Source organism: Manacus vitellinus, unplaced genomic scaffold, assembly GCF_001715985.3.
Source record: "Manacus vitellinus isolate BGI_N305 unplaced genomic scaffold, ASM171598v3 scaffold_20_pilon, whole genome shotgun sequence".
Taxonomy (NCBI): Eukaryota; Metazoa; Chordata; class Aves; order Passeriformes; family Pipridae; genus Manacus; species Manacus vitellinus.
Genome location: NW_021939471.1, coordinates 1437318 through 1462184, shown reverse-complemented (window position 1 = coordinate 1462184; position 24867 = coordinate 1437318). Strand labels below are relative to the sequence as shown.

At 44.5% G+C, this 24867-nt stretch overlaps 1 protein-coding gene across 1 annotated transcript; it reads right to left on the bottom strand.

Moving 5' to 3' along the window:
* Positions 1–6491: 6491 nt before the first annotated feature.
* On the bottom strand, positions 6492–24680 carry FRZB (frizzled related protein). Its single transcript, XM_029959572.1, is given in 8 exon segments — positions 6492–7576; positions 9569–9632; positions 9862–10066; positions 11931–11996; positions 15678–15725; positions 24227–24455; positions 24457–24611; positions 24614–24680. Coding segments are annotated over 8 exon segments (945 nt in total). The 3' UTR covers positions 6492–7465.
* Positions 24681–24867: the final 187 nt, after the last annotated feature.

Sequence of the window (24867 nt, the reverse complement as noted above, 5' to 3'; positions counted from 1 at the left end):
ATGCAGCTGGCAAGCACTAACATATCTCTTCTTTTTTATTTTCCTGCTTTTCCTCAAGTAGTGTGTTAAGAACGTCCTGTGCTGTGTTTTGTGCTCAAGAACCTGTCCACGTTGGGCAACGGGTTACCCATACTTAGATGTCAGCCAAAGAGCTCCTCAAACTGTAAGATTTAAGGCTGCCCAATACTTCTCTTAATAACACTGAGCTCTCCATTGCCAATCCATAAGTCCTGAGATGAAATATTTAGGAACTGAATAGTTGCACCGCTTGAAGTATTAAATATCAGCCCTTTGGGGACTGCAGTTGTTTTGCTCTGCTCTGGTTTCAGACACGAGTTCTTTGCAGGGACAAAGCTAGGGAAGAATACTTTGTCCATCCACATAGGCAAGGAGAAGCCAGACCTTTCAGCATCTCCAGCACTTTCATTTCTTGGCACTCTGGGATGGTGGGAGAAATTTGATGTTAAATCAGGAGGGCTACCACAGGGTCAGCAATGTACCAAGAGCTCTTGCGCGTTTCAGTTTAAATTTTGCAAAGACTGGGCAAATTTCCCTGTAACTGATAATCCACAGACCCTCTTGAAAGGGGACGTGAGGCAATGGGAGGAAGCAGATGCCCCTGGTGCCCATTGGCCAGTGGCAGGAGGCTTGGCTCCAGCTGCAGGAACAATGAGCGGAAGAAAGGGAGATAAGCAGCCAGGAAACAGGGCACAGAGGAGCAGAAAGCCACAAGAAAGCAGAAAGGGAGAGCTGCAAGGGGAAAAGCAAGACCAGCATCCAGTGTCAAACAGCAGGGAAGCCCACAGCAGAAAGGAGGCCTTCAGGAAATTTCAGATGGTATGTCAGAGTGAGGGCACTGGGGTAAAGGCTCCATGAGGCCAGGGCAGAAGGAAAACACCACCAGCAGCAGGGAGCAGAGGGACTGTGAGCCTCTCTGTGAAGTCCCTGGGGCAATGGAGACTGGAGCATTTGCCATTTTGACAAACCTCCTAGAGGGAAACACTAGAACGACTGGGATTATGGATGTGAGACCTGGTGAACAATGTCCACTTCTGGATATTCAGTCTGATACCAAAAAAAAAAAAAAAAAGTGGTGTAGATTTCCCTATTTCAGCAATGCAAAGAGAGGGTCAGAAGGAGCCACACAACCTGGGACGGAAACAGGTCCATATGGAGGAAAAAGATATTCAATTTTCCCAATGGACCATATAGGATAAAGTGATCAAAATCTCTTCTTTCAAACCCTAGATAACCACACACAAATCTTTATTATGGGAAGGTCAGATTTGCTGTGTTAAACACTCAACATTTAGGGAGCCATGCTATTAGAGCTGTCGGTGACACGTGCATTCAGCACCACTATTCACCTGTGACAGTCAGATGCTGTTATCCAGTAACAGTTACACAGTAACACATGACTTCATCTGTGCTTTTCACAATTCCCCACCTGGCACAGGTGCACAGGGCAGAGCCACAAGTAGTTTCTTTTCACTGCTTTCATCTTGACACCCTTTTTCTCTCCCTCCTCTGTCTCCCTTCATCATCCCTCATTAAAGCCCCCGAGCCCTGCAGTGTGTGAGGGGCCCAGAGCACCCCGCCTGCCAGCGGGGGATTATTTCTGAGCCAATAATCTCTCCTGCATGACAAAGCTTAGCTGGGCTTCATGTAGGCATTTAGAGCTGCTCTGTGAAGGCAGTGGTGACCTGGTTTGCCACGCCCAACCTGGGATGGCAGCAGCGGGCTCAGTGGGTGCTGAGACAGGGTCTTTCCCCTGGGTTTCCCTGCATAACCAAGCCTTGTTTGTAGTGAATTCCCGAGAGAGCAATTAATCCTGAGGATTTCCTACATCTACCCTATTTTGTAACCAAAGAAAAGCTGCCCACCAAAACAGCTGCTGCTTCTAAGGTGGCTTCAGGTAATTCTGTATCTATACATGTTTCTCCTGAAAAATTGAGGGTGTACTGCATGTGTATGAAGCCTCATGTGAGGCAGCTCCAGGTTTAGGAACATGGGTTGATGCTCTCCAGAGGTCAGGAAGTGTGGGAAGAGCTAGGCACTAATTAACCCAGAGCTCAGGGGTGTGGGCAGCAATCTCCAGGGTGACAGGTCAGAGGGACGGGCAAATACATCTTGCCCCAGAACCCTACCGGGAACAAAACTTCTTTTTTTCCCCCTCTTCCCCCAAAATACACAGAACAAAACCAGTTTGACAAAGAGGGTCAAGCCCAAGAACTTTTGCTGCTCATCTCGGTGTTAGTGGTGCTGTCAGTGACACTGCAGATGATGGAATCGCAGACAACTTTTTGGGCACACTGTGTTTTGGTGTCACCCTCCCTAATGCCATGGTGTGGGACCAGTCAGGAATGCATCTTATGCATAGGGCTCTGCTGTTTCTCCTCAGGAAATGGCTCATCTGCATCAAGAGAGCAATCAGCACCTGAGCCTGCTCCAGTGCTCCAATACCACTGATCAAAGTGAATAATTATCAAATATCCTGTACCATGTTATGGAGGGAATGAAAATCCCTTTCCATGGATGACAGAAGGACTTATTAAGCTCTCTCCTGAAGGACAAGGAGTTACTGGACTGTCTGACAGATGAAGCAAAGGACAATTTTTTTTTCATTTTAAGTCCAGTGTGCCAGGGAGTGGGGAGGCAAGTCAGGGGTCCCAATTCCAAATGTTCTGTAGACTATCGGGACTACACTATGAGCAGACACAACCAGCTGGTATAGGATTGGGGTTATTTCATGTGAGGGAACACGAGCAATAGCAGCCAGTAAATCTCTCCTGCACAGCTGGATTTAAGCCTTGCCAACTGCATTACTTCCCTAGCACATAATGTTCATTTGTTCATTCATTCTTACTATCCCACTGACTTTACTGCCTAATTTATAGTACACAAACCCTTCAAGGTATGGATTTTGGCATCTCATGGAATAGCAGCAGAGTGCAGCAGAAGCAGACAAGGGCACTGCCACTCCCCCAAAGCTGGGGATCCTCACAGCACTTCCCAGCAGCACTGGATTTGCCCATACTAGACATAGTTCATCCCATCTTTGATATTAAGCTTGACTGATACTTCTCTCAGATTTGATACATTAGAAAAAAGGCAAACCCTGATTCCAGTTGAGTCCTATTATATAGTCTGTTTGATACCTTACTCTGTCTTTAAAATGCTGACACCCCACCCCCCACCGCCACACCCCCTGAGGATCTTGATTTTGCATTTTTCTCCAAACAAAGGCTTTCTGAAAGCAGGAGCCCCTCCAGTTGCCTACTGCTACTGGCACTGACCCCCGCCCCGAAACCCTGATCAACCAAACTGTGCTCTTCTCATTGGCATCAATGTGAAAGTTGTTCTCACCCTATAGATCCTGATAATTATTGGTTTCAACAGAAGGAAGCATACACACAAATGATAATTCCGAGGCTGAAATCAAGCTCTGTTATTTTCATGCCATTGCTAACATGTCCTGAGATTTATTAAAGCCATGAGTCAACCCCTGTCAGAAACCAGAGACATTGCTTGCGAATAAGCAACTTGGGTGTTTATTCCTCCTATCTCCTCATCTGCCAAGCTGCACCAGGGAAGGGTGCCTTCTGATAAGCAACATGTCAGGCTAATTATCCACAGAGATTTTAAGCTGCATATTTTCTCTCTGGATTAATCTAACCCAGCTGTGGGAAAGGCAAGGTTTTAATCAATCCTTCTATCCATCCCATGACACTAGGATACGTGTGCATACATAGGTATGTGCATCACCCAGTAAATAACCACGGTGTACACCATTAACAAGCTGCCTGTCACACGCTGTTCTGTTTGCCTTTCTTTTACAGGCTTTTAGTGCTGCCTCCAAACAAACTAGTTCTGAAATGAAACAAGTCCAAAGCCCAATAATTAAATAGGGTTGTCAATGGGTTTCACAGGACTTGCTGCTTTAGTGATGATGCTCACCTTTCTGTACTTACTGTGACCACCACAGGCAGAGACCTGTGCGCTGGCAGGGTAGCTGGAAAACATGGCAGGGTAGCATGAATGGGAAGTACCAAGCTCCAGTGTCCAAAATACACCACAGCAGTGTCTTCAAATGGGAACAGCTTTGTTGTTTAAATCATTCTTACTCTTCTAATTCAGCTTCCTCTCTGAAAGTCCTTGTGCAGCTCTAAGCCAGCCTGTGCAGTGAGTGCCCTCCACACAGCAGGCAATGGCAGCGGGGCCCTCTGTATCCCGGGTGTATCCCCTCAGGAGGGCTGAGGGGCTGCAGTCGAAACTCTGTCACATTGTGGCATTCCCCGAGGATGTGGGCAAGAGCTTTTCCTGCTCCCTAAGTGGGCGGGAGAGCCAGGAGCAGGACAGAGACAAGCCGGGACCGGCTCCGCCGTGCTGAGGTAAAACGAGGTAAAATGGCCGCCCTGTGCAGTAAAATGGCCGCCCTGTGCGGTAAAATGGCCGCCCTGAGGGCACAGGGAGCGGAACCAGTCCCGGGCCCACGGCTCAGCCAGGTGAGCAGCCTGGGTGCACGTCCCCTGCAGCAAACTGTCAAACTTCAGTTTTAAAATCCATTGGTTTGGGGTTTTTTGCCCCTCACACCGTGCTTTTTCCATTGCTGAACCCATATGATGGTTCCTGGGGGCTCTTGCATCAGACCAACCTCATGGCCGACACATTTCCCTTTGCAGCACGAATGATTTTGGACAAGGCAGACTTTAGGAGCACGAATGATTTTGGACAAGGCAGACTTTAGGAACGTACTTGACTTTGTGTCTATGTAAATTAATAAAAGTGGAGGAACAAAAAACATTACAAATGGAGACAACATCACATTCCAAGAGGATATGTTTGAGAATACTGTGCTGAGGGCTGCACACTCATGCAGAACATGCTATATAGTGCATTTGTGAAGGTTTAATCTAGGGTCACGTGAAAAATACACACAAAAGAGGGCAGAAAAGGACTTCCCGGGAAAAAGCAAGAAAGTAATATACAACTACGTTAAACTTATAGGATCATAATTTAAATAACATCATTTAAAACACCAGGAGTAGTCTAGCTTGTCACGAAGCCCTCATAGATGTGTTAAAGCAGTAAATGCAGCCTTAGAGGAACAAAGCATTTTGGTGTGCCCCAGGCCACAAGACAGAACAGATGAGGGGGACATAGTGCTAAAAATCATTGAAATAACTGATCTTGTGCAATCTGTCTTTCATTGATCATTTGTAGTTTGTATCGGCACAAGCTGCAGAAGTTCTGTCACTGAAACCACCGTAATGGGGTAAAAGCAGTGTTGGAACATGTAAAAAAGCCCTTTAGGCTCCTGAGCTAATTAAGGGATTGTGAAAAATGCCTCGTGCCTCTTCTGAGAAGCCCATCATACCGCCCTCATTTTTCATGTGTTAGTGAAAAATGCATATTCCTCTGGAAAAACAGCAATCCGGTGGCTTGCAATTACAGAAATATTTTCAGTGTAACATCATGACATGTGTGACTGTTACAAATGGTGCTCATTTTTCTATGAGGTTAAAGTGCAGTGATGTGCTGTGCTCCAGGGATTTTTAATGGGAGCAATGTCAGTGCTGGGTTTGCCAGTGGATTAAATAAAGGCGGAGAGATGCTATGAGAGATCTCATCTTCAGAAGTGGTGGTTGGAAAAGGATAAACTCCCAGCTGTCTGGGGATTTTCTACATCTTAAAGAGTTTTATGGTTTCGTCATTCTCTTTGTAACAGAACATGGTGGGGTCAGTGGTGGCTGCAGGGTTCCAGTGCTGATCTGTGTGACTTCAGTGGGTGCTTTAGGTTAAATAATGAGTTTTAAACATTATTAAACAAGCTATTCACAAGCTGTTCAGTTATTTGCCAGCTCAAGAGAAATGCTTGTTGGAATCACCATCCCTGGAGGTGTTCAAGAAAAGACTGGACATGATACTTAGTGCTCTAGTCTAGTTGACAAGATAGAGATCAGTCGAAGGTTGGACTTGATGATCTCGGAGGTCTTTTCCAACCTAGGATTAATATCCTGCTTCCAGTTTACAGAGCCAATCTTTCCCCTAAATTACTCCTTTATTTTTAATTAAAAATAAAAGCCTGAGTGTTGCAGTAAACTGTTCTATGTTGCAACTTGCTTGGTATCCAGTCCAATGGAAAACTTGTCCCGAGACCTCTGATCATTAAGTGAAATCTTAAACCAGCATTATTATAAATATTCCCCAATATTTCTGTGCTTACTTATCATCATCATATTTCAAATCACCTATTTTCAACACTGTTTTCTTACTGAAAGGCAGCCCTAATCCACTAAAGACAATACTGACAGCTAGAAAACAACAGCCATTTGCACTTTCAGCTCCCCTCTGCAGACTACAGCAAAGAAGACTGTTCTTTGATTTACCCCATTTTAGTTTCTTTTGATCATGGGAGAACAGGAAAACAGAAGATAATTTCAAATACGTTGGCACTATCTGCAAAGAATTCTATTAAAGCACAAAAAAGATTTTTTTTTTGCTTTTTATATTTTCAAGGGCAATACAAAAATTATGATGTTGGTTCCAAAGTCAGGTAAGATCTGTGTTGGCAACTACAATTCTTTTATAGGACATATGTTACTGAGTACTGAACACTTGTTTATGTAGGCATGGATTTAAGAATAACACCACAAAATCAAACTGATAAAGTGCAGACCTGTGCTGAGAAGCAGGCCTGGTAACTCTGTCTACTCCTACAGCTGAGAAAACAGAAGGGGGAAAAAACTGCCATTATAAGAGAAGAAGCATACTATAAATTATAGTTACAGAACTAGACCACCTTTCCTGCAAGGTCCAGAGCACTGGAAAACCCAGGTCCCCTGTGTACGTGCACACCGTGTTTGTTGCAGGAAATATTTTAAGTTAGACTTTGGCTTACACAGTGGTTTATTTATAAGAAAACTTAACAAAGCTGTACTGATCAAAACAGTTCTCTTAACACAGTTTGTTTATATATTTCAGAATTATGTTTCAGAATAAAAAATTATGCCCTTAAAACCAGATAACAACCTACCCCCAACACAGTAAGTTTCAGCAAATAGTGATCAAGAAAGAATCAATGGGGGAAGCCAGTGTGAGTCACGACTTGAGAGATGGTCTTTGCAAGATCTCATTCCTTGCATCAGAATTTTCTCCCTAAGAAGGATTTAGGAGATAAAAAGGTAATTGTAACATGTCCTTGTCTTTCTCCATCTCATAAGGGCAGTTTTCTACAGTCCTTAGTAACAGAAAAAAAAATATTTCCAGAGCTCTCACATATCCAAAAAAAAAAAAAAAAAAAAGGCAGAAAACAAGAGGGAGAATAAAAACTAATATAAGCTAAAACATTATTTTGTAGTAAACAATAGAATATAACGTGCAATAGTGCAATTTCTCCTTTGCTGCTCCAACAGTGAAGTCTTGGAAGATAGTCCCCTGCGTGTCACCGCACAGCACCCCACATCTAACTGCGTGTTTGCCGGGCACTGCTGGCTTTGCCGGGCTTTGGAGCAGAGTCGCTGTGTCCGGGCTCTGCTTTCCCCTTCCCAAGGTGGCGGAGTTTCTGATCCCAGCGCTGCAGGTTAAACAGCAAAGACATTACAAAAGAGATTTACAGAAGAAATGGGTCATATGTAAAAGAAACACGTGCTCACAAACAGCAGCAGAAGGAGAAAAGCTGCTGCTGTTTCCATCACGTCGCCCTGCGTTGGGGCTCAGGGGTGGAATGCGAGGTTATCGGGAAAAGTCACTTCAAACAGGGAAACCATTTCCTGGCTTTCTTGTAGCCTCTGTGAATGAAGGGGTTATACAAGGCATAATGGCTTCAGCACAAAGGAGACTTACCTTTGAAATAATAAAATTTAAATAAAGCTACTGGTGCACAGTCTTTGGAGGAAGCAGGATGACAAAGCAATCAAGTGGTTTTTGTTAATTATTAAAAATTGTTATTTATTTTTACTTTTGCAGGTAATAGCAACCACAGTAAAAAAAAAAAAAGTAAAAAGGCATAATAAATATAGTTGTTGCAACTGGTGATAGTCTTGGAAAAGGAGATGATCGTGAGAAATGAGTGGAGATGTGGCAGGGTCCTTAGCGGCCCCAGGCTGGGCATGAGAGCAGAGGCAGCAGGTCACAAACAACAAGGAAATAAATGAGAAAATAAGTGAGTTCCCAAAAAATTGTTCCAAAAAAATGATGCTCCCACCCAAGAACTGGAATTGAGGATAAGTCAGGCCACAGTGGTAACAAGGTATTTTCTCTGTGGCACTGGATTTCATAGGGTTCTGCCAAAGCAAACAACAACTTGGAATTAGACCCTCATATCTTTTCCCTCCTGTAATCTCCATGAATGTGACAAATGGCACAGAAAATCTTGCATTTATAATCACAACAGTATTTTCCTGCCAGTGACCATTACACTGTTGAAGAAAGTGCTGAGTGGAAGAGAAGACTGGTTTGCACAGACAACCATTATGGCAAATCAATGGCTGAGAAATTGCAGCAAAATAAGAAAATTCTCTGTAAAGTGACATTCCTATGACATCAAAATCACTGATACTTTGCAGCTCATCAAAACATAAACGGCAACCCTTCCAGAACTTGGAAGTCATTAGAAAACGTGTAAATCAGAAAACAACAGAATGTATTTGCATATAGAATTAGGGTTCTTCAGCCTGGAGAAGGCTCCATGGACACCTCAGAGCACCTTCCAGTACCTAAAGGGGCTACAAGAGAACTGGAAAGTGACTTTTGACAAGAGTTTGTAGTGACAGGACAAGAGGGAATGGCTTCACACTCATGGAGAACAGGTTTGGACTAGGTATGAGGAAGAAATTCTTCCCTGTGAGGGTGGTGAGGCCCTGGCACAGGTTGCCCAGAGACACTGTGGCTGTCCCATCCCTGGAAGTGTTCAAGGCCAGGTTGGATGGAGCTCTGAGCAACCTGGGCTAGTGGAAGGTGTCCCTGCCCATGACAGGGCAAGGAAACAAGATAATCTTTAGGGCCCCTTCCAACCCAACCCACTCTAGGATTTGATGATACTTCACTTGCACTTGAGCTCATTGCTTCCATGACTTCCCTGTCATCTACCTCCCTCAGCTAAGCCAGGAAGGTGAACTTAAATTAATTGCTAATCCACACAATTTGGTAAGGGAACTGTATTTAAAGAACATTAAATCTGGAAAGTATAATCCTGCCTTAGTCTGGAAAACATTTGTAAAGCCCTCTCATTTTTTCTTTAACTAGTATCACCCCAATTAAGCAGGCATGTGCTGTGGAACACACAGCTTGCCTTTGGAGTTAAAACACTCCTACTGTTCGCTTTTTTGAGACAGAGGTTTTGACTGCTGCTGAACTAGGGGGCTCTGGGGTAATTCAATGTATCCCTTTAGTTTATTCATCATGCATTTCTACGTAATACAGCAAATAACACAGCAAGTTGGTCTTTGACACATGGTATTAATTAACCGGAGGCAGCACCTGTATTTTCTTCCTTAATTTTGAAAAGATTAGGTAGGTGTTTCATGGCACCTGTGACATTCTGACTTTTGGTGAGGTGTTTTCTTACCTTCACTTTTTTACCGAGACGATCCTTCCACTTCTCAGCTATGGAGCCTTCCACTAAGAGTAACCTACACAACAGAGACCACCAGTTACTCCACCAACGGGCTGTACAACCCGACACAAGCAAGACTAAGAGCTCTGTGCCCGCAGAGAGCCTTCCTCCCCCCCCAAACACCACGAAGTAGATGTTCAGGCAGTCACTACAAGTTTTTCTTTCCTTGTGGCTCCGAAGTTCAGCTTTACAACAGGGGAACAAATAACAACCGACACGCTCCAAGGACAGCGCAGAAGAGTTACCTGGAACGCTCCTCGTCCTCGTAGCCCATAATGATGTACTCTTCGTTGGCACTGAGCGATGGGCACAGGCACCCAGAGTTCGTGTGAAGGTTTACAGTGTCCTTTGGGATGTTCACCAGGGAAGATTTCAGGATCTCCTTTACTTCCACCACCACAGTGACGTCATGACATTTAGTCTTCACCTCCTTCACTTTAGCCCGAATGACTGGGAAGAAGTCACAAAGTGTGTCATTAGGAGCAGCAGGAAATACAGGTCACTCCCAAACTGTTCCTGGTGACCTCTGGCATTAGTCTTTAGCATGGTCCATTATCAGAAGCTTAGCTGAACTCCAGCAGTGTCCCTGCCCCCATCTCTTCCCTTCATTACTTCACTCTCCACCAGAGGGGTCCAGGAGCTCAGTGTATCTCTTCATGGTATGGTCATGAACAGGAATTATGTACCAGTTGGACTTATGTCCTGTTTAAGCTGGGCTTTGACTTTAGCATCCTTTCTTCTTCTCCCTTGCCACGAAAAATATACTTAATCCATTCTTTGTACACTCTCCTTCTCCCTTGAGCTGTAACTGATCCCTCTTTGACTAACTGTAGTACAGATGACCAAACATAATCTGTCACTCTGAACCTTTTACAAAAGGTGAATGTGCATTAGAACTTCTCATATCACTACTCTGACTGGATGACAGGCCCTTATCTTTTTCATTCTCTCTTTAGTGACCCAGCACCAATCTGCTCTGCTCTTTATGAACTCCAAACGCTCCTGATCTTGACCTGATGACCTGACTAATTGTTTCCTCCTTCACCCTTTCTTTTTAAGCTGTACAGGATGAAAGGTTGCTTTTCAAAGGCAAAGCAGTTCATTTCTCTCACGGTGACCAGTGAACTGATACCACATGCAAGTGCAAAGCCAACCCAGAGGTCACGCTCCAGAGAATGCCACATCATTTACAGCACACAAACACTATTTTCCTCTACAAATGGCAGGTTCCTCAGATTCCAAACATCTTCTAACCTACGTGAAAAAGGTAACGCAGAAGAAAGGAACCCATGGATTTACACATCTCCTCTCTTCGCATGTATTGCCCATAACAACCACCAACCAGCAGGTATTGCTGGCACATTAAATACAGTTGCCAAAAAACACTGACTTGTACATTTAATATGCACAATTTACCCCAAATGATCCGCTCTTTTAAGATTTCAAAAACAAACCCTTGCTTTAGTTCGGAGTAATTTCAAATGCATTTTGAAACCTCTTCCATTTCAAAAGCTTGAGAAGATGGGCAGCCACGTGCTAGAGACTCTGCCATGTGCAGGCACCTCCAGAGAATAATCACTCTGCATTTTTTTTCCAAACAAATCCACCAGAACAACATAAAACCAACTAGTCACCTAAAAAATAACAACGATGTTTGAATACAGTTATAATTTTTTACCTTTTAACAGCAACTATTTTTAAAAGAAGTTTGCCTGACGTAGTTTTATAAATGTGTTATCTTAATAAATATTATGCAATTGATACCATTTAAATAAAGCCTTTAAGTTCGCTGACCCTAAGGCTCTTCACATGATTAATGAGAAAAAGGAAGGGCCCAACAGTTCAGTTCCTGTGATATGTATTCACTGGCTTCACCAGCTTAATTTGTTTGAAACACTTTGTATGAAGAAAAGTAACAGCCTGGACCTATGATATGCCTGAAGACTAGGACAGTCTGGACAAGGGAAGACATAATATGGACATGTGCAAAAGCTGAGTACATCTGAGCTGGAAATCACAGAGGCAGTTCAGACACAGCAGTCCATAATGTCACTTCTGTGACATCACTTTTCACACTAAAAAAGTGCCTGAACCCCAAATATCTGCGCTGACACCGAGATAACTCAACAAAGACCCTCTTGTGCTAACGTATTAAGCTAATCTCCTCCATCCTTCTAATTTGGAAATGTTGCAGGCCACATCTTCCTCCTGTAATAAGTAGATTATCCGTCGGTACTTAAAGTTTTTTTAATGAAAATTTTCCCTTGGCCAGAGCCTTAAAAAAGTTGAGTGCTGGCCATGCAGCTGCTCTTACCGTAGTTGTAGTTGTTGCGTAGGTAGGTCTTCTGGGTAGCTTTTACAGGCTTGCACTTGCAGCGGTCTGCTGAAACAGAAGGCTTGGTTTAGAAAGAAAAGAGTATGTGTTCAGTGACAATCTCTTCCCCCAAACCCCAAACTCACACCTAACAAAAATTTCACTGAATCGACGTGCTTATTACAGTGAAATGCTAAAAGCCACAGGGGCATTCCTGTTCTGTTCTGTTGGGAGAAGCAGAACTGTCCATGAAACCTTAAAGGTTTCTAGAAGAAAACCTGACATGCTGAAATTTTAAAAAAACCAAGCCCAAACAACACCACAACAACAAAGACACAAGGACTCAGAGGCTGAAGTGACAAAATCACCCATTTTAAGCCAATTCAAGGTTTTATCTAGGTCTCTCCTGTGCTCCCAGGTGCTGCAATTCCATATCTTTGTAATCCTGTTCTCTCTTCTGTACTAGACTTAGGGAATGCCCTCCTTTCTGCACCTTTTTTCACAGAGGCTGTAACAGAGACACAGCAAGAAAATACAATGACAGGGCATGATTTAGTATTTGATTGAAGACTACCTATCTCAGGTTAGTTTGGCAAACTGGGATACTCTGGCCAGCAGGCATTCAGAGAATCACAGAATAGTTTGTGTTGGAAGGGACCTTTAAAGGCCAACTCCTCCTGCAATGAGCAAGGACACCTTCAACTAGATCAGGTTGCTCAGAGCCCTGTCCAACTCACCATAAGGAATTTTGTAAACTGTACACAATTTTATTATGACCCAGAACCCCAGGTTTACTTGAAATGGAGAAATTCTCAGCCCCCGTGGCCCTACGGATGGCCTTCAAAAGACAACACAAACGAGCACTGTCAGAGCAGCGTTTCCAGCGGTGCAGCTGCCAGACAGCTGGGAACTATAAGGGAGGCAAAAACGTTTTCATTGGTGCCCAGGGAGTGCTAAGGCTGAAGCTGCAGACCCACACGTTCATTAACACCACCGATATTTCATGGCTGGTTGTTCTAAGGCAAATATTGACTTATTTCATGCTAGTGTTTAAGTGGGGTTCAGTGGAGTCATTTCAAACAGCAGGTCCCAGTGTTACACAGATGTGGTCATCTATTTTGACATTTGATTTGGCATTTAAATGGAAGTAGGCTTAATGCAGCTTATTTCTATATGCCATCATTCCAAATATCAATGCATATAAGCTAGTGATTCAGTTAAATCCAACGTGGAGAACCTGAAAAAGAACTTTTATTTGCTACATAAGATTCCTGCATATTAAAAAAAAAAAAATAGAGAGAGATGGAATCATACGGTTACAGACTTCTCAAATTATTATTTATTTACTATTGAAAGAATTTTTGTAGTTGAAAATACAAAAAAAAAATCCCACAGGAGAGAGGAAAACATTTCAAAAGAAGAGTATATTGTTTCCTTAAATTCCCAACACATCCTCAGGAATCTATATATGAGTCCTACAGACTTAAGCTTTTGTATGAGACTGTGTTAGAATAACAAAGGCAGAGAAGGGAAGTGATTTTTGGCTTCCTTTCTGCCTCTGAGAGCTCGTGCATACTGTAGGCCAAATTATGGTTCATTTTTAAGCTGCCTTGAAACACAAAATAAAAGATGTGCTCCTGTGGCCCACGCACACACAGGCACCTCAGCACTCAAGTCCAACACTTTAATGCTCTCCTGCTCTACAGTATTTTGCTCTGTGGCACAAGTAGAATAAAATAGACTAAACTACAAGAAAAGAACACACCCCCTCACATTTCCCTCAGTATTGGATTACTGCATTAATTTGAGAATATATTTTATTCGTCTTATTCTAGAAACAAATTATAGACCTGCCCATGTTCTTACTGAAAAATACCTCCTACTCACCCTAGTGGACTCTACAAAATGCTGCAGTATTCCTGATTAGTATTTAGAGATACAGAAACTAACCCAAAAGTAATTTGCTAAGGTCAGTTATAAAGTCAGTGGTACTGCCAGAAACAACTCCTTTCTCCCAATTCCTGGTGCAGTGACTTTCCAAGGAAGCCAAACGTGAGTATTAGAGAACATATATTTCAGACAACAATGTAGTTTACTGCCAAGAGAGGTAAAAAAAGCTCCCCCCCAAAAAACTCAAGGGGGTTCAGAGGGAAAGTTTTGCCAGAGATAAAAGGTGCCACCATGCACAGCAGCGTGTGCAATAAGCTCCAGAAACCACAGAGCTGAGAAAGGGATTTTTTGAAAACACATCGGTTTGCTACTTGCAAAGCAAACAAAAAAATCTCTATTTACAATGGCAAAATTACAAATTTACTTTAGTGAACATATAAATAAAGCTGTTACAAAGCACAGCCCTTTAGGTGGTCAAACTGTGTTTGTCAGTTCAAAGAGGTGCAGCACATTGAACCAGAAATTGTGTTTGTACAGTGAAAAGAAGTGATAAAAAATATTCCCCTTCCTCTTCAGCAGCAATTTTTCTGGGCATCTTCACTCTATTTCTGGATGGGATTTTTTGGGGTCTGGTTTTGCTTTAAGTAGTCGAAAAGCACCACAAACAGCACTAACATGACTGAAACATTTCCACTGCGGGAAATGTTTGTGCAGTCACTGTTGAGCATGACATCCACGCTTACTCAATGCCACACAACTGAAACCAGCTTAAAACTATGAAGATACTAACATTAGTAACAAATATCTTTAAGAAGTCTTTCAGACACGGTCCCAGGCTCAAGGCAATTTAAACCAAACTTGTTAAGGGACCTGCTTTTATCAGTTTTTCTAATTGTAGCTGGGTTTCTAAAGGACATGCAGTGTTATTTAAGGAACATTTTGCACCTACACAGCTTTTTCACTATGAAAGGAAATGTACTGTTAATGATCACCCACAGATCAAAGTTTAAAACTGTATTATAAACTGGGCATTATTAATACCTTTCTACATTTTGGCCACAGATTAATGCTGAAGTTATCCAGGTTTATGTAGATATCTAATTTCCTGTTCCACATCCACACTTAGGTGTTTATGTTAATGAACTGAACATCAGTCCACACTACAGCTCATCAACATCCTTCTCCTCTGGAGAAGGAAAGACATGATGGCCAACTCTAGGTTTCCAAGTGTCATCTTCTTGACAAAGGCCTAAGAGGAAAACTTCTGATAAAACTGTAATAAAATTCAAGGAAACCTACAGTCATCGGCTTGTTTGAGCAACAAATCCATATTTTTATAATTATTAGATACAAACCTGGGCTTTGCTTCTTTGCATTGCCTATGAGTGGTGGTAACACTCGGGGTTTTGCTCAGTTCCAGCAAAAACCAAACAGAAATAAAAAGCAACAGGGGACCTGCTGGAATAAAACCAGAAGGTCTCATACTCAACCTCCTCAGGCTAACGGGAGTTTTGCCATTATCTACAAAGAGTGCCAAATTTAATTTGCAAACTTTAAAGTCAGAACGAACTGTTATCTTACTGGTTTTGCCCAAGGGAAAATCAATTTAATGATTATTCTCACTGTTCAAGACAAAACTTGTAATAAAATCAGCACAGCCCTCTTGATTTGAAAGACATTTTGAGGCTGACCAGCCCCAAATGCCACCTGCCCGTGGGATGCAAAAGCACAATCTGCAGGGTTCTTAGTCAAGAAAGAGTATTTTAACATCACTCAGTGCTCCTCTTACTTATTAAAATATTGAAAGGATTTGAAAGAACTCCAGCTTATGATAAAGTTTTCTAAAAGTTTACTTACCGATGCCGGTGCCTCTACAGTTGCCGTTATTGGAATCCATAGGGAAATCTGGCATGGATTCATAGAATATGTAAAGAAACATTACTATTTTTAATATTGCATTATTTCATTATGCACATGTTACAATGCTTTCTCTTCCTCTAGTATTTAGCATATTAAAACTTAATAACTTCATTAATAAGCAGACTGCAATGTTCTAGAGGCCAGTCTTTGTAAAGTTGATACGATTTTTTGTCTGCATTTCACCTGAATCCAGCACATCGTGTTAAATGATAGAGCAGATTAAACATTCCATTTCCACTGGTGCACATACTGGCAGGTTTTAGACAAGGATTGAAATTTATGGCATAAACTTTGAGCATCTACAAAAAGTACCTGTACTGTTTGCATTTAATTAAATGATGAAGGAGAAATTACTTTTCATTTGTTTTTTTGGTCACTGAGGAAATCAAACCAACCAACCACAATCATATCGTTGAAGAAAATGCCAAAATAAATGTTTAAGACCTTCCCCTTCCCCCTCAGTTTAAAAACACACTGATTATTTTGAAGGGCAGATTAAGGAACAGAAGGAAAAAAAGGCACTATGCCCAAAGAACTGCTTTCAGACACATTTGTAAGTGGAATGTCTCCCATATTAGTAAAACACATAATTTCAAACCTATTGTTGATTAAATCACACAATTTAACGGGTTTATACATATACTTAATAATTAAAAACAAGTTAAAAATAAAAGCAAGAAGAACAAGGTTTGGGAGAGAGGCAGGATACTTTCTTACAATGGCACATGAAATGGAAAAACAAACAAGCTTTCAAAGAAAAGGCCTTCCTTTAATTTTGCATGCCCAATCACTTATGCTGTTTTTCCAAGTCTGGAAGCTGGTATCCTACAAACATCAGCTTTCTTATAATCTTACATTATCATGGATGCAATGCCACTGCTTTTACAATATAGGACAAATGAACACATGACCACGTAACAAAAGCTCCTCTCTTGCAGCCTGAGCTGGAAGGATTTGGCTGTAAGACAGCCCAGAATGCTGATGATACTCAGTATAGGTGAAGGCTTTAGATGTGTGGGTTAAATGTTAAGGGCTGGGACCATTATTTAATCACAAATTCTGTAAATACATTATTTAAAAGCCTGTTTACAGGAAAAATTATATTACTTAAATAACCTAATTTTGCCATCCTTCTTAAAAAATGTTAAAAATCTCCACCTTAATGCATATTTATACTATTTATAGAAACATGAAACTTGATTTACATAAATGAGCATATGGCTAAACCACAGTCAGGGCAAGAGTAAAACCAAAAACCAACTGATTTCCTCACAAAATAATTAACTTCGAAAAAATAAGACTTCAGGAATAGTTATTCTAACCAAAGTAAAGAGCAAAGGGTATAGAAAACAGCACAGAAGGATTGAGTAGATGCTCTTCTGTATGCAAAATCCTGTTGCTAATAAAAAATCACATCCATTTTCTTCTTTCCAAAGAAAGTTCCAAATTACCACAGGATCTTAGTTTATAGAATAAACCCAACATTTGCATGGAGCCAATTTGGTCTTTGCTTATCAGGTATTTCCATGGCTTCTCTGTGTTGCCTTGTAACGAGTCAAATTATACAAGCTGATTCTTACTTACATATTTTATTTTGATTATTCGCCTGGGTTACTCTCAAGTGTTAAGAATGCATTTCATGTTGTATCAAGTGCTTTCCTGCATTCCAGAACATGATGAAAGAGGAATTAAAATGAAAATGGCTTTCCTTTTGTAAATAGCCAGCAAAAGGATGACCACATTTCTTCTTTATCTCCTGGGCCAATCCTCTGTTGTCTTGTTCATTTAGTCAAGTTGTAGCTTTAAATCTACAGTTCCTTCTGATGTGGTAAAAGCACAGAGAGCAGGCAGGTCTCTGGTCTGATAATCCTCCCATCTGTTGCTGCTGCAGACAGAAGTCTGAAAAGCCTCCCAGCCACCATCCATGGTGCCTCTCCATCACAGAGAAGACAAGAGAAGTATCAGGTGAAATGCTTACCATCTTCCCTCCATGGAAGGAAAAAGGAGCCCTGAAGTATACTCCCCCCTCCTAAACCAAGGGCTGATCCAAGTAGCCGTGACTTCACGGTGCTTGAGCAAACCAAGTCCAACTCACACTCAAATTACAACTGAAAGTAAACCAGAGCCCAGTAAGGGGTTTGCAGCTTTCCCTGGCCCACAAGGGGTGTGATGCTCGTGGGTACTGGCTGAGGAACTGTCCTTTCGACTCACACCAAGTCAAGGAAGGCTGGCAAACACTCAATGTGCCCAATACAAACCCAGTCCTGCAAACAAGCATGGAGCTAAACTGCTTTACACCAGATGTTCCCGTCCAGTCCTAGGTACACCACTTATTTTTAACCAAATTACAATACACCACAGCCCCACCCCATTTCCTAATTCTGCACTGCCAGGTCACTCCTAACTGAAGCCAGTTGTTGTGGGTACCCTACAAAGCAGCTGGGTGGAGCAGCAGCAGTTTGGATGTTGTGTGCAGAGCAGCTGTTGATAGAAGATGCTCCCATTTCCATGCCTGTGCAAAGGCTGTGGTGCTCTGTACGTGTGGTCAGGGCACAGTGTCCATCAGCGAGCAAAGAGGGGGTAAACAGGCACTGATACCTCACTTCACAGTTCATTTCTACTTGGGAGGGCTTGGGCCAGACAAATATTGACCTTGCCTTGATGCTTATCTTCCCTGAGGCACTCCTGTTTATTTAGGGATAAGTGGTTTCTAGTGATGGAGAGCAGCGTGGGCTTGTGGAGGGGACTGGAGACCTCTGCCACTGTATGATGTGTCTCAGGAAAGGCTTCCCATCTCCCTGATCCTTTCCCCAGTCAAGCTCATAATGTTTGGTCCACTCTCACCTACCAGGGAAGTGATGGGAAGAGGGCCTGGGATAGCCCTGTCACCAGCCACTCACCAGATCTTAGGTGGGTGTGAGCAACCACGAAATCCCAGCCCCTGACCCCAGCAGCCTGCTAGGCAGAGACCTCCCTCCACCTGGAGATGCACACTGCTGAGACCTTCAGCTGTAATGCAAACAGAGGAAGGGAAAAAAAAAGCCATTTAAAACCCCTAAATCAACTGACTTCCTATTGTTCCACTTCTCTTCAGGGGCAACCTCTCTGCCAAGTTCCGTCTATGTAAAGCAATCTTTCTGAAAAGAGTATCTGTCAGCGATGATTAGCAGGATTGCCAAAGAGGGAATATTATGCAGAGGTCCAATCCAAAAGCTTCCTATTGAATTTTGTTTAAGAGCAGGGAAAAGAATCCAAACTGATCTTTCCAATAAGCCATTTTAATTACTCACTTTTCAGAGGGATGCTATATAAAAAAAACCAAACCAAAACACTAACAAGGAGAGCTAAACAAAAGTAACTTGCACAGTAAGTGTACAAAGTAACAATGCCCGGACCACAGATTTGGATGAGAAGTTTGGGAAAGGGAAACAAACTTGGTAATACCTGCTTTTGAGTGAACATCTTACCTACACCACAGTTTAAATAAAGTAAAAAAAAGCAGAGAAACGGCCAAAAGTAACACGATTCTGATTGTCACTGCAATTAAAGAGTATGGCCCAGCTTATTACTGAAGCCACTCCAGGCACCCTGCTCCAAAGAACAAAACCACAGCCAGAGTTGCTGCTTGGACACTTGCTTCAGATGGAGACATTAACTAATAGAACCCCATTTAGAAACCCTTCCAAAATGCATGAATTCAGACCCTGTCATCTGCTTCAGCTCTCAGTACAGAGGGGATCTTTGCTAAGTTGGTTGCAAAAGCATGCACAGTAAAGCAAAGTGATATGAAAACCAAACCTAGTTAAAATTTAATACAGAGAACTCAAGCTCCAAATCACAGAGCAGACTGCTCCACATAATAAATCATTCCTCATAACAAATCCCACCAGGTTTTGATGACATTTAAAGGCCCAGGTCTTGACTCAATGCTTAGACAACGGCTTTAGACAATGCAAAATCATTCCAGGGGACTCAGCCTACAAAGGCAGACTGTGGCAAGAGTCTAATGTCATTGGTGGTATCATCATTAATAAGGTTTAAGTTCCCTTATTTAAATCTCCCATCCTCTTTCAGGCTTGAAGGTTGTAATGATTTTCTTCCTTAAGTGAGAAATGAGGCTGCTCCCAAGTTTTGAGCAAATGCCTAAACAAATCTCAACTTTAAAACGACAACCTGGGCATGACTGTTCATCCTCAGCAAGGTCTGCAATGCTCCCCCGGCACTGCTGTGCACATCAACCTCTCTAGGTAGAGCTGTGCAAAGACTGGGTCAGAACAAACTCAATGTGGAGCTTGGAAAGCGCTGTTTTGGAAATTAAGTCAATAACATAGGAGAAACAAGCAGTGGGAAACGGCTCTTTTGCTTGTCTTTTAAGCCTCCAGTGCCAGATTCCCACACTGGGTTACTGTGAACTCATCTGGCAAGACATGGAGGGCTTGGGCTACATGGAGGAATCAGGGATTCACGTAAGATTTAAGAAAATAGGTGCACACCCCTTGAACAATCTATGGTTTTCTTTAATGTTCAAGAGATGATAGTTTTAAAGAATTCAACATTCTCCTCAGACATCTTATGACAGTCACTCAAACTGGTTTGGGTGTCAACTACATGTGGTTGATACCTTGTGATGCCACTTCCCTTTCTCCAACGTCTTACCAACAGGCCAACATGCCCCCAAGCTATTTTCTTATACAAATAAAATATGATGGGATGGACCCGACCGACAGATCTGTCCTTCAGTTCGCACAGTACCCGCCACATTGCTCTGGTTTTACAGCCAGTTCCCCCTTCAAAACAGGAATAAACATCACTTGAGACATAAACACTCTGCTAGGCAGCAGCAGCCAAGCACACGTGCCAAAGTGCTCCTCTGAGTCAGCATCCCAACGTCAATGACGACAGTGGTCAGGTTGCTCATTTATTACCTGAAAATTAAAGACAGGTCCTGCCTCTGAAATTTTGAGATACAAGACAGCTTTTGTCTATCAGCAGTTCCTGCTGTTTCACAGACCTAAGAAGTCTGACAGGTCCCTGCATAAGGGAAGCAGATAATCTAATAGATGGGAGGAAGAGTCAGCATATGCATGTGGAGACTGAAATGCATGGAGCAGGTGACCAGGACCTCCCACAGATGAAAGACACCTTGTATCAATGTCTGCGAGCAGAACCGTTTTCATCCCCCAAAAGTGCAGGACAGGGGTGTAGGATAAAGGCCATAGGAGACTTCAGACATTAGCATGCATTAATCTGACATCAGGGGTGTTAATATATTGTCCAGAGGCTTTTTCATCCTCCACCCTGGACGATGATTCCTCCACAAAAAGCCAAAATATTCAGCATCACATCTGCATCCAGAACAACTACACCCTGCCCACAGCATCCTTCTGCTTTCTGGCTGTAAAGGAACTCCAGTGTTTCCCAAAGAGAATGAAAAATCAAGAAACATATGCTTCCTATGTGATAATTGTTTGAAGGTGATCTCTGTAACTTGAGGAACCTCAGACCTCCAATTCAGCACTCCCACTCAGGTTTTGGGACCAGCACAAGCCCAGGGAGTGTGCACAGCTATTCCTCTGACCAAGCCCAAAACACGTCAGCTTTCTCAGCCCCTCCATCCAGCTGACCCACGCTGAAGGATGCACAGTCTAATATTGGAAAAAGGAATGAAAATTGGGCTTGTGAACCCTACCCCTGCTCTGACAACAACAAACACCTGACCACATCTTCCTTCAGGCTGCTGCCTTACAGAAGAAATGCCACAAATGTACCAATGTTCACCAGCAACAATGCAGAGACCTCAAGAGGAAAGGAGACAGTAGAATCCTATTACGTCGCAGGTAGCAAAAGAATAAAAGCAAAACCAAGATTTCACTTCTGAAGAATAAAAAATTGGCTTCATGGCTATTTCATGGGCTTCTACAACAAGAAGTCCATGAAACAATGGATTTATATTTCTGCCTGCTCTATTAGATGTAGTTTGCAGACAGCAGAAGGGGCTAGAATGCTTAGGAGATAAACTAAGAGCAGGTATTCTGCATGCTCCTCATCAGGCAGTTGCTTATTCATGTCTTCTACTTGGCTGCAATCCTTTATTTGGAGAATTGAATTTGGAAGTGTTCACCTTACCTCTTCCTAGAACAGGAATCCTTCGCTCTGCTTTCTAAAGGAGCAGTTTTATTCCCTCAAGAAGGATTCTTTCAGGCTGGTATATAATGCATCAGTTCAAAATTTTCAGCCCAGAAATGAGAATGTCATCAGGTTCTCATTCACTGAAAGAGAGTTTTCATGGATCTGGCCCTGGAATCCCTCAAAGAGGTTATTGTGCTGCTGAGGTCCTCAGAAATAGGTAACTCGGGGGCAATTTTAGCCAAGCTTCCTCCCTCCAGATTTGAATGTGACTGCTTTCAAATCGCTGCAGACCTGCCAAGCCTCGCTCATTTTGGAGCCATTTTTAAGGCAGTTTTGGAAGCACCTCAATGCCACAGAGAAAGGTGCTTGGTGTTCAAAACAGTATTTTCCCAAACCACCCCAGCAGGTCTCCGGCCCCCAAAAAGCAGAAGCTGAAGGCAAAAACTGATGGTTGGGTTCGTGGGCTGGGGACGACTGCAAGGGGAGAAAGGATGGAAAGGCAAGAGGGGAGCAATTAGACGGCTTAGAGAGAAACAGTGGTAATGACTGGAGATACCAGGGTATGGCCACTGAGTGGAGATTTCAAGAGGTGGAAAGGGCCAGAGGATGGAGTCAGAGAAGGAACAGGGTTTGTCTGGTCTGTAAATAAATGGAGCAATGGAGTGAGCAGCTTACCTGGGAAGGCTGAGCTGAGGAGCACAGTCAGGAAACCGAAGCACGATATTTTGTTAGGAGAAGAAAACAGGAATTACAGTGTTTGGCATTACTGGCAGTGGAATACATAAAGCATTTGGTAATGGGACAGAAGCACAGTCAAATACTGTGCTGAGCATAGCATGAAAAACCCCCCTTTCATTCCCAGGCCATTCATTACTGGGGGAGGATGGAGAGGTGGGATCCACTGCTCGTCAGTGAACTCCTACAACCCAGCACTACAGCTGCAGGCAGGGAAGGAGCTGCTGTGTGTGGGGGGGAAGGCAGCACAACGAGCCCTCGGGGTGCATGGGTGCTGCTCTGCCTCAGCCTCTGACCCTCCTGGCTGCTACCCCATCCCAGCACTGCTCTTGCACTCTGATGGAGAGCTCTGGCAGAGCCACCAACACTTTGCTGCAAAGGAAATGTAACCTTGTTCCACCAGCAGCAAATGCTTTCCTGAAGTAAGACAGGAACTGCAGTTACTTCTTAAAGGTCAAAGCTCACTCGTGATAACCACCCACTGCCTTGCTTTAATTTCCTATTCAATAGCTCCTTGGATTCAGTATTTCTGTGGTGCTTGGCTCACCATGCTGGAGCTGTGCCCTGTCAACTCCTCCCTCCCTAGGGCAGCTGTGACAGGAGCAGGGTCCTTGAGCCACAGCAGGTTTGCAGCACAACGTTGGCCTGAGCAGTCAGCAGTCCTCGCACAACCGTGCAGAGATGCTCCCACCTCCCCAGCACCACTGGATGGCAGCTGGACACTCAGCACCACCCATCCTGTGGGGCCAGAGAGCTCAGCTGCTGAAACGGAATGCAGTGACAAAGTCGAGGGGCTCCAACAGCCCCTCAGAAGCCACGGTGGTCAGGTACCACCAGGACTGCACTGGAGCTGCCTCCAGTGGCAGAGGCAGCCTTTGGCTCACTTCAGGGACGCAGGGAACAAAACACAGCGGAAGGCTGCACCTTTGCTGTGCTCCTCACCAGGCTGTAACTTTAGAGCCCAGGAACCTGCTGAGGAACCTGTAACCTGTACCTTCAGTGCCAGCCACAGAGACGAGCTTGTTTTCTCCCCTTCAGGTGTGAGTGTGCCACCACTGGCACAGGAAGAGGCCGGGGAGACCACGGCCCCCCAGCTTCTGCTTGGGGCTCCTCTTGGGCACAGCTCTTTTCCCCAAAATCTGTGGAGTGGTGGCCTTGTGTGGGAGGGGAGCACCCCACTTTGGGGAGTGAGTGGCTGGAGATAAACAGAGGCGCTGGAGGAGTCGGCAGGCTGGGGGCTGCACCTCTCGGGTGGCTCTGCCTTCTCAGCCAGCAAGCGCTGCCGATGGAACACCAAAGCGGGGTATGGAAACGTTTCCCATTTATGTGGAAGGAGGGCTGTCGTTCCCACACTCCTACGCGATCCCCAGAGCGGCGGCAGGGCTGTCACTTGTCACACACCCCCTGCGCCCAACAGCAAAACTTTTCCAGCAGTTGCTAAAGGCAGAGAAAAGGGAGGAAAAGAGCGGAGGGCAAGCAAAGAGGCTCGGGGAGCAGCCGGCACGGGCGCGGCGAAAGGAGGCAGGGCTCGCAGGGCTGGCGGGGGGCTGGGCTGCGCTCGCCCGCCCGCCCGCCGCATTGTCCCGTGCCGGTTGGCCGGATCCCCCCGGCGCCAAGCTCACACCGCGCCCTCGCGGTGACGATGGCCTCGGGGGAGATGCAGACGCCGCGGTCGTAGAGCGGCAGCTCGTCGCAGGCCAGGCTGTCGGGCCAGGTGTGGCTGTACCGCACCAGGACGGGCTCGCAGCCGGCGCGGGCGCGCTCGCAGACGGACTTGCAGGGCTTGATGGGCTCGTGCTGGAAGTCGATGGTGCAGATGGGCGCGTACATGGCGCAGAGGAAGAAGAGGAGGCTCGGGGCTGCAGTTGGTGCCCAGCAGCCCCTCGAACTGCTCCATGGCCAGCACGGCGTTGGCCTGCGTGCTGTGGTGCAGGTGGTTCGGCATCTTGGTCATGTTCCAGGGCAGCGGCTTACACAGCGGGATGCGCACGGGCTCGCAGGCGCCCCCCGCCCCGCCGGCGCCCGCCCAGCACCAGCAGCCGCGGCCAGGGCAACCACCGGCAGCCTCCGCCACATGCTGCCCGCCCCGACGGTGACCGAGGGGCCGAGCGGGCACAGCGAGCGCGGGGGCAGCTCCGCCCGCCCCGCCCGGCCCTCCGCGCTGCCCCCGCCGGGCGCGCACGGGGTCCCGCCTCTCCGCCCCGCAAGCCCGGCCCGAACAAAGGAGAGCCCCGGGCAGGGGAGGGACGGCTCTGCTGGCGGA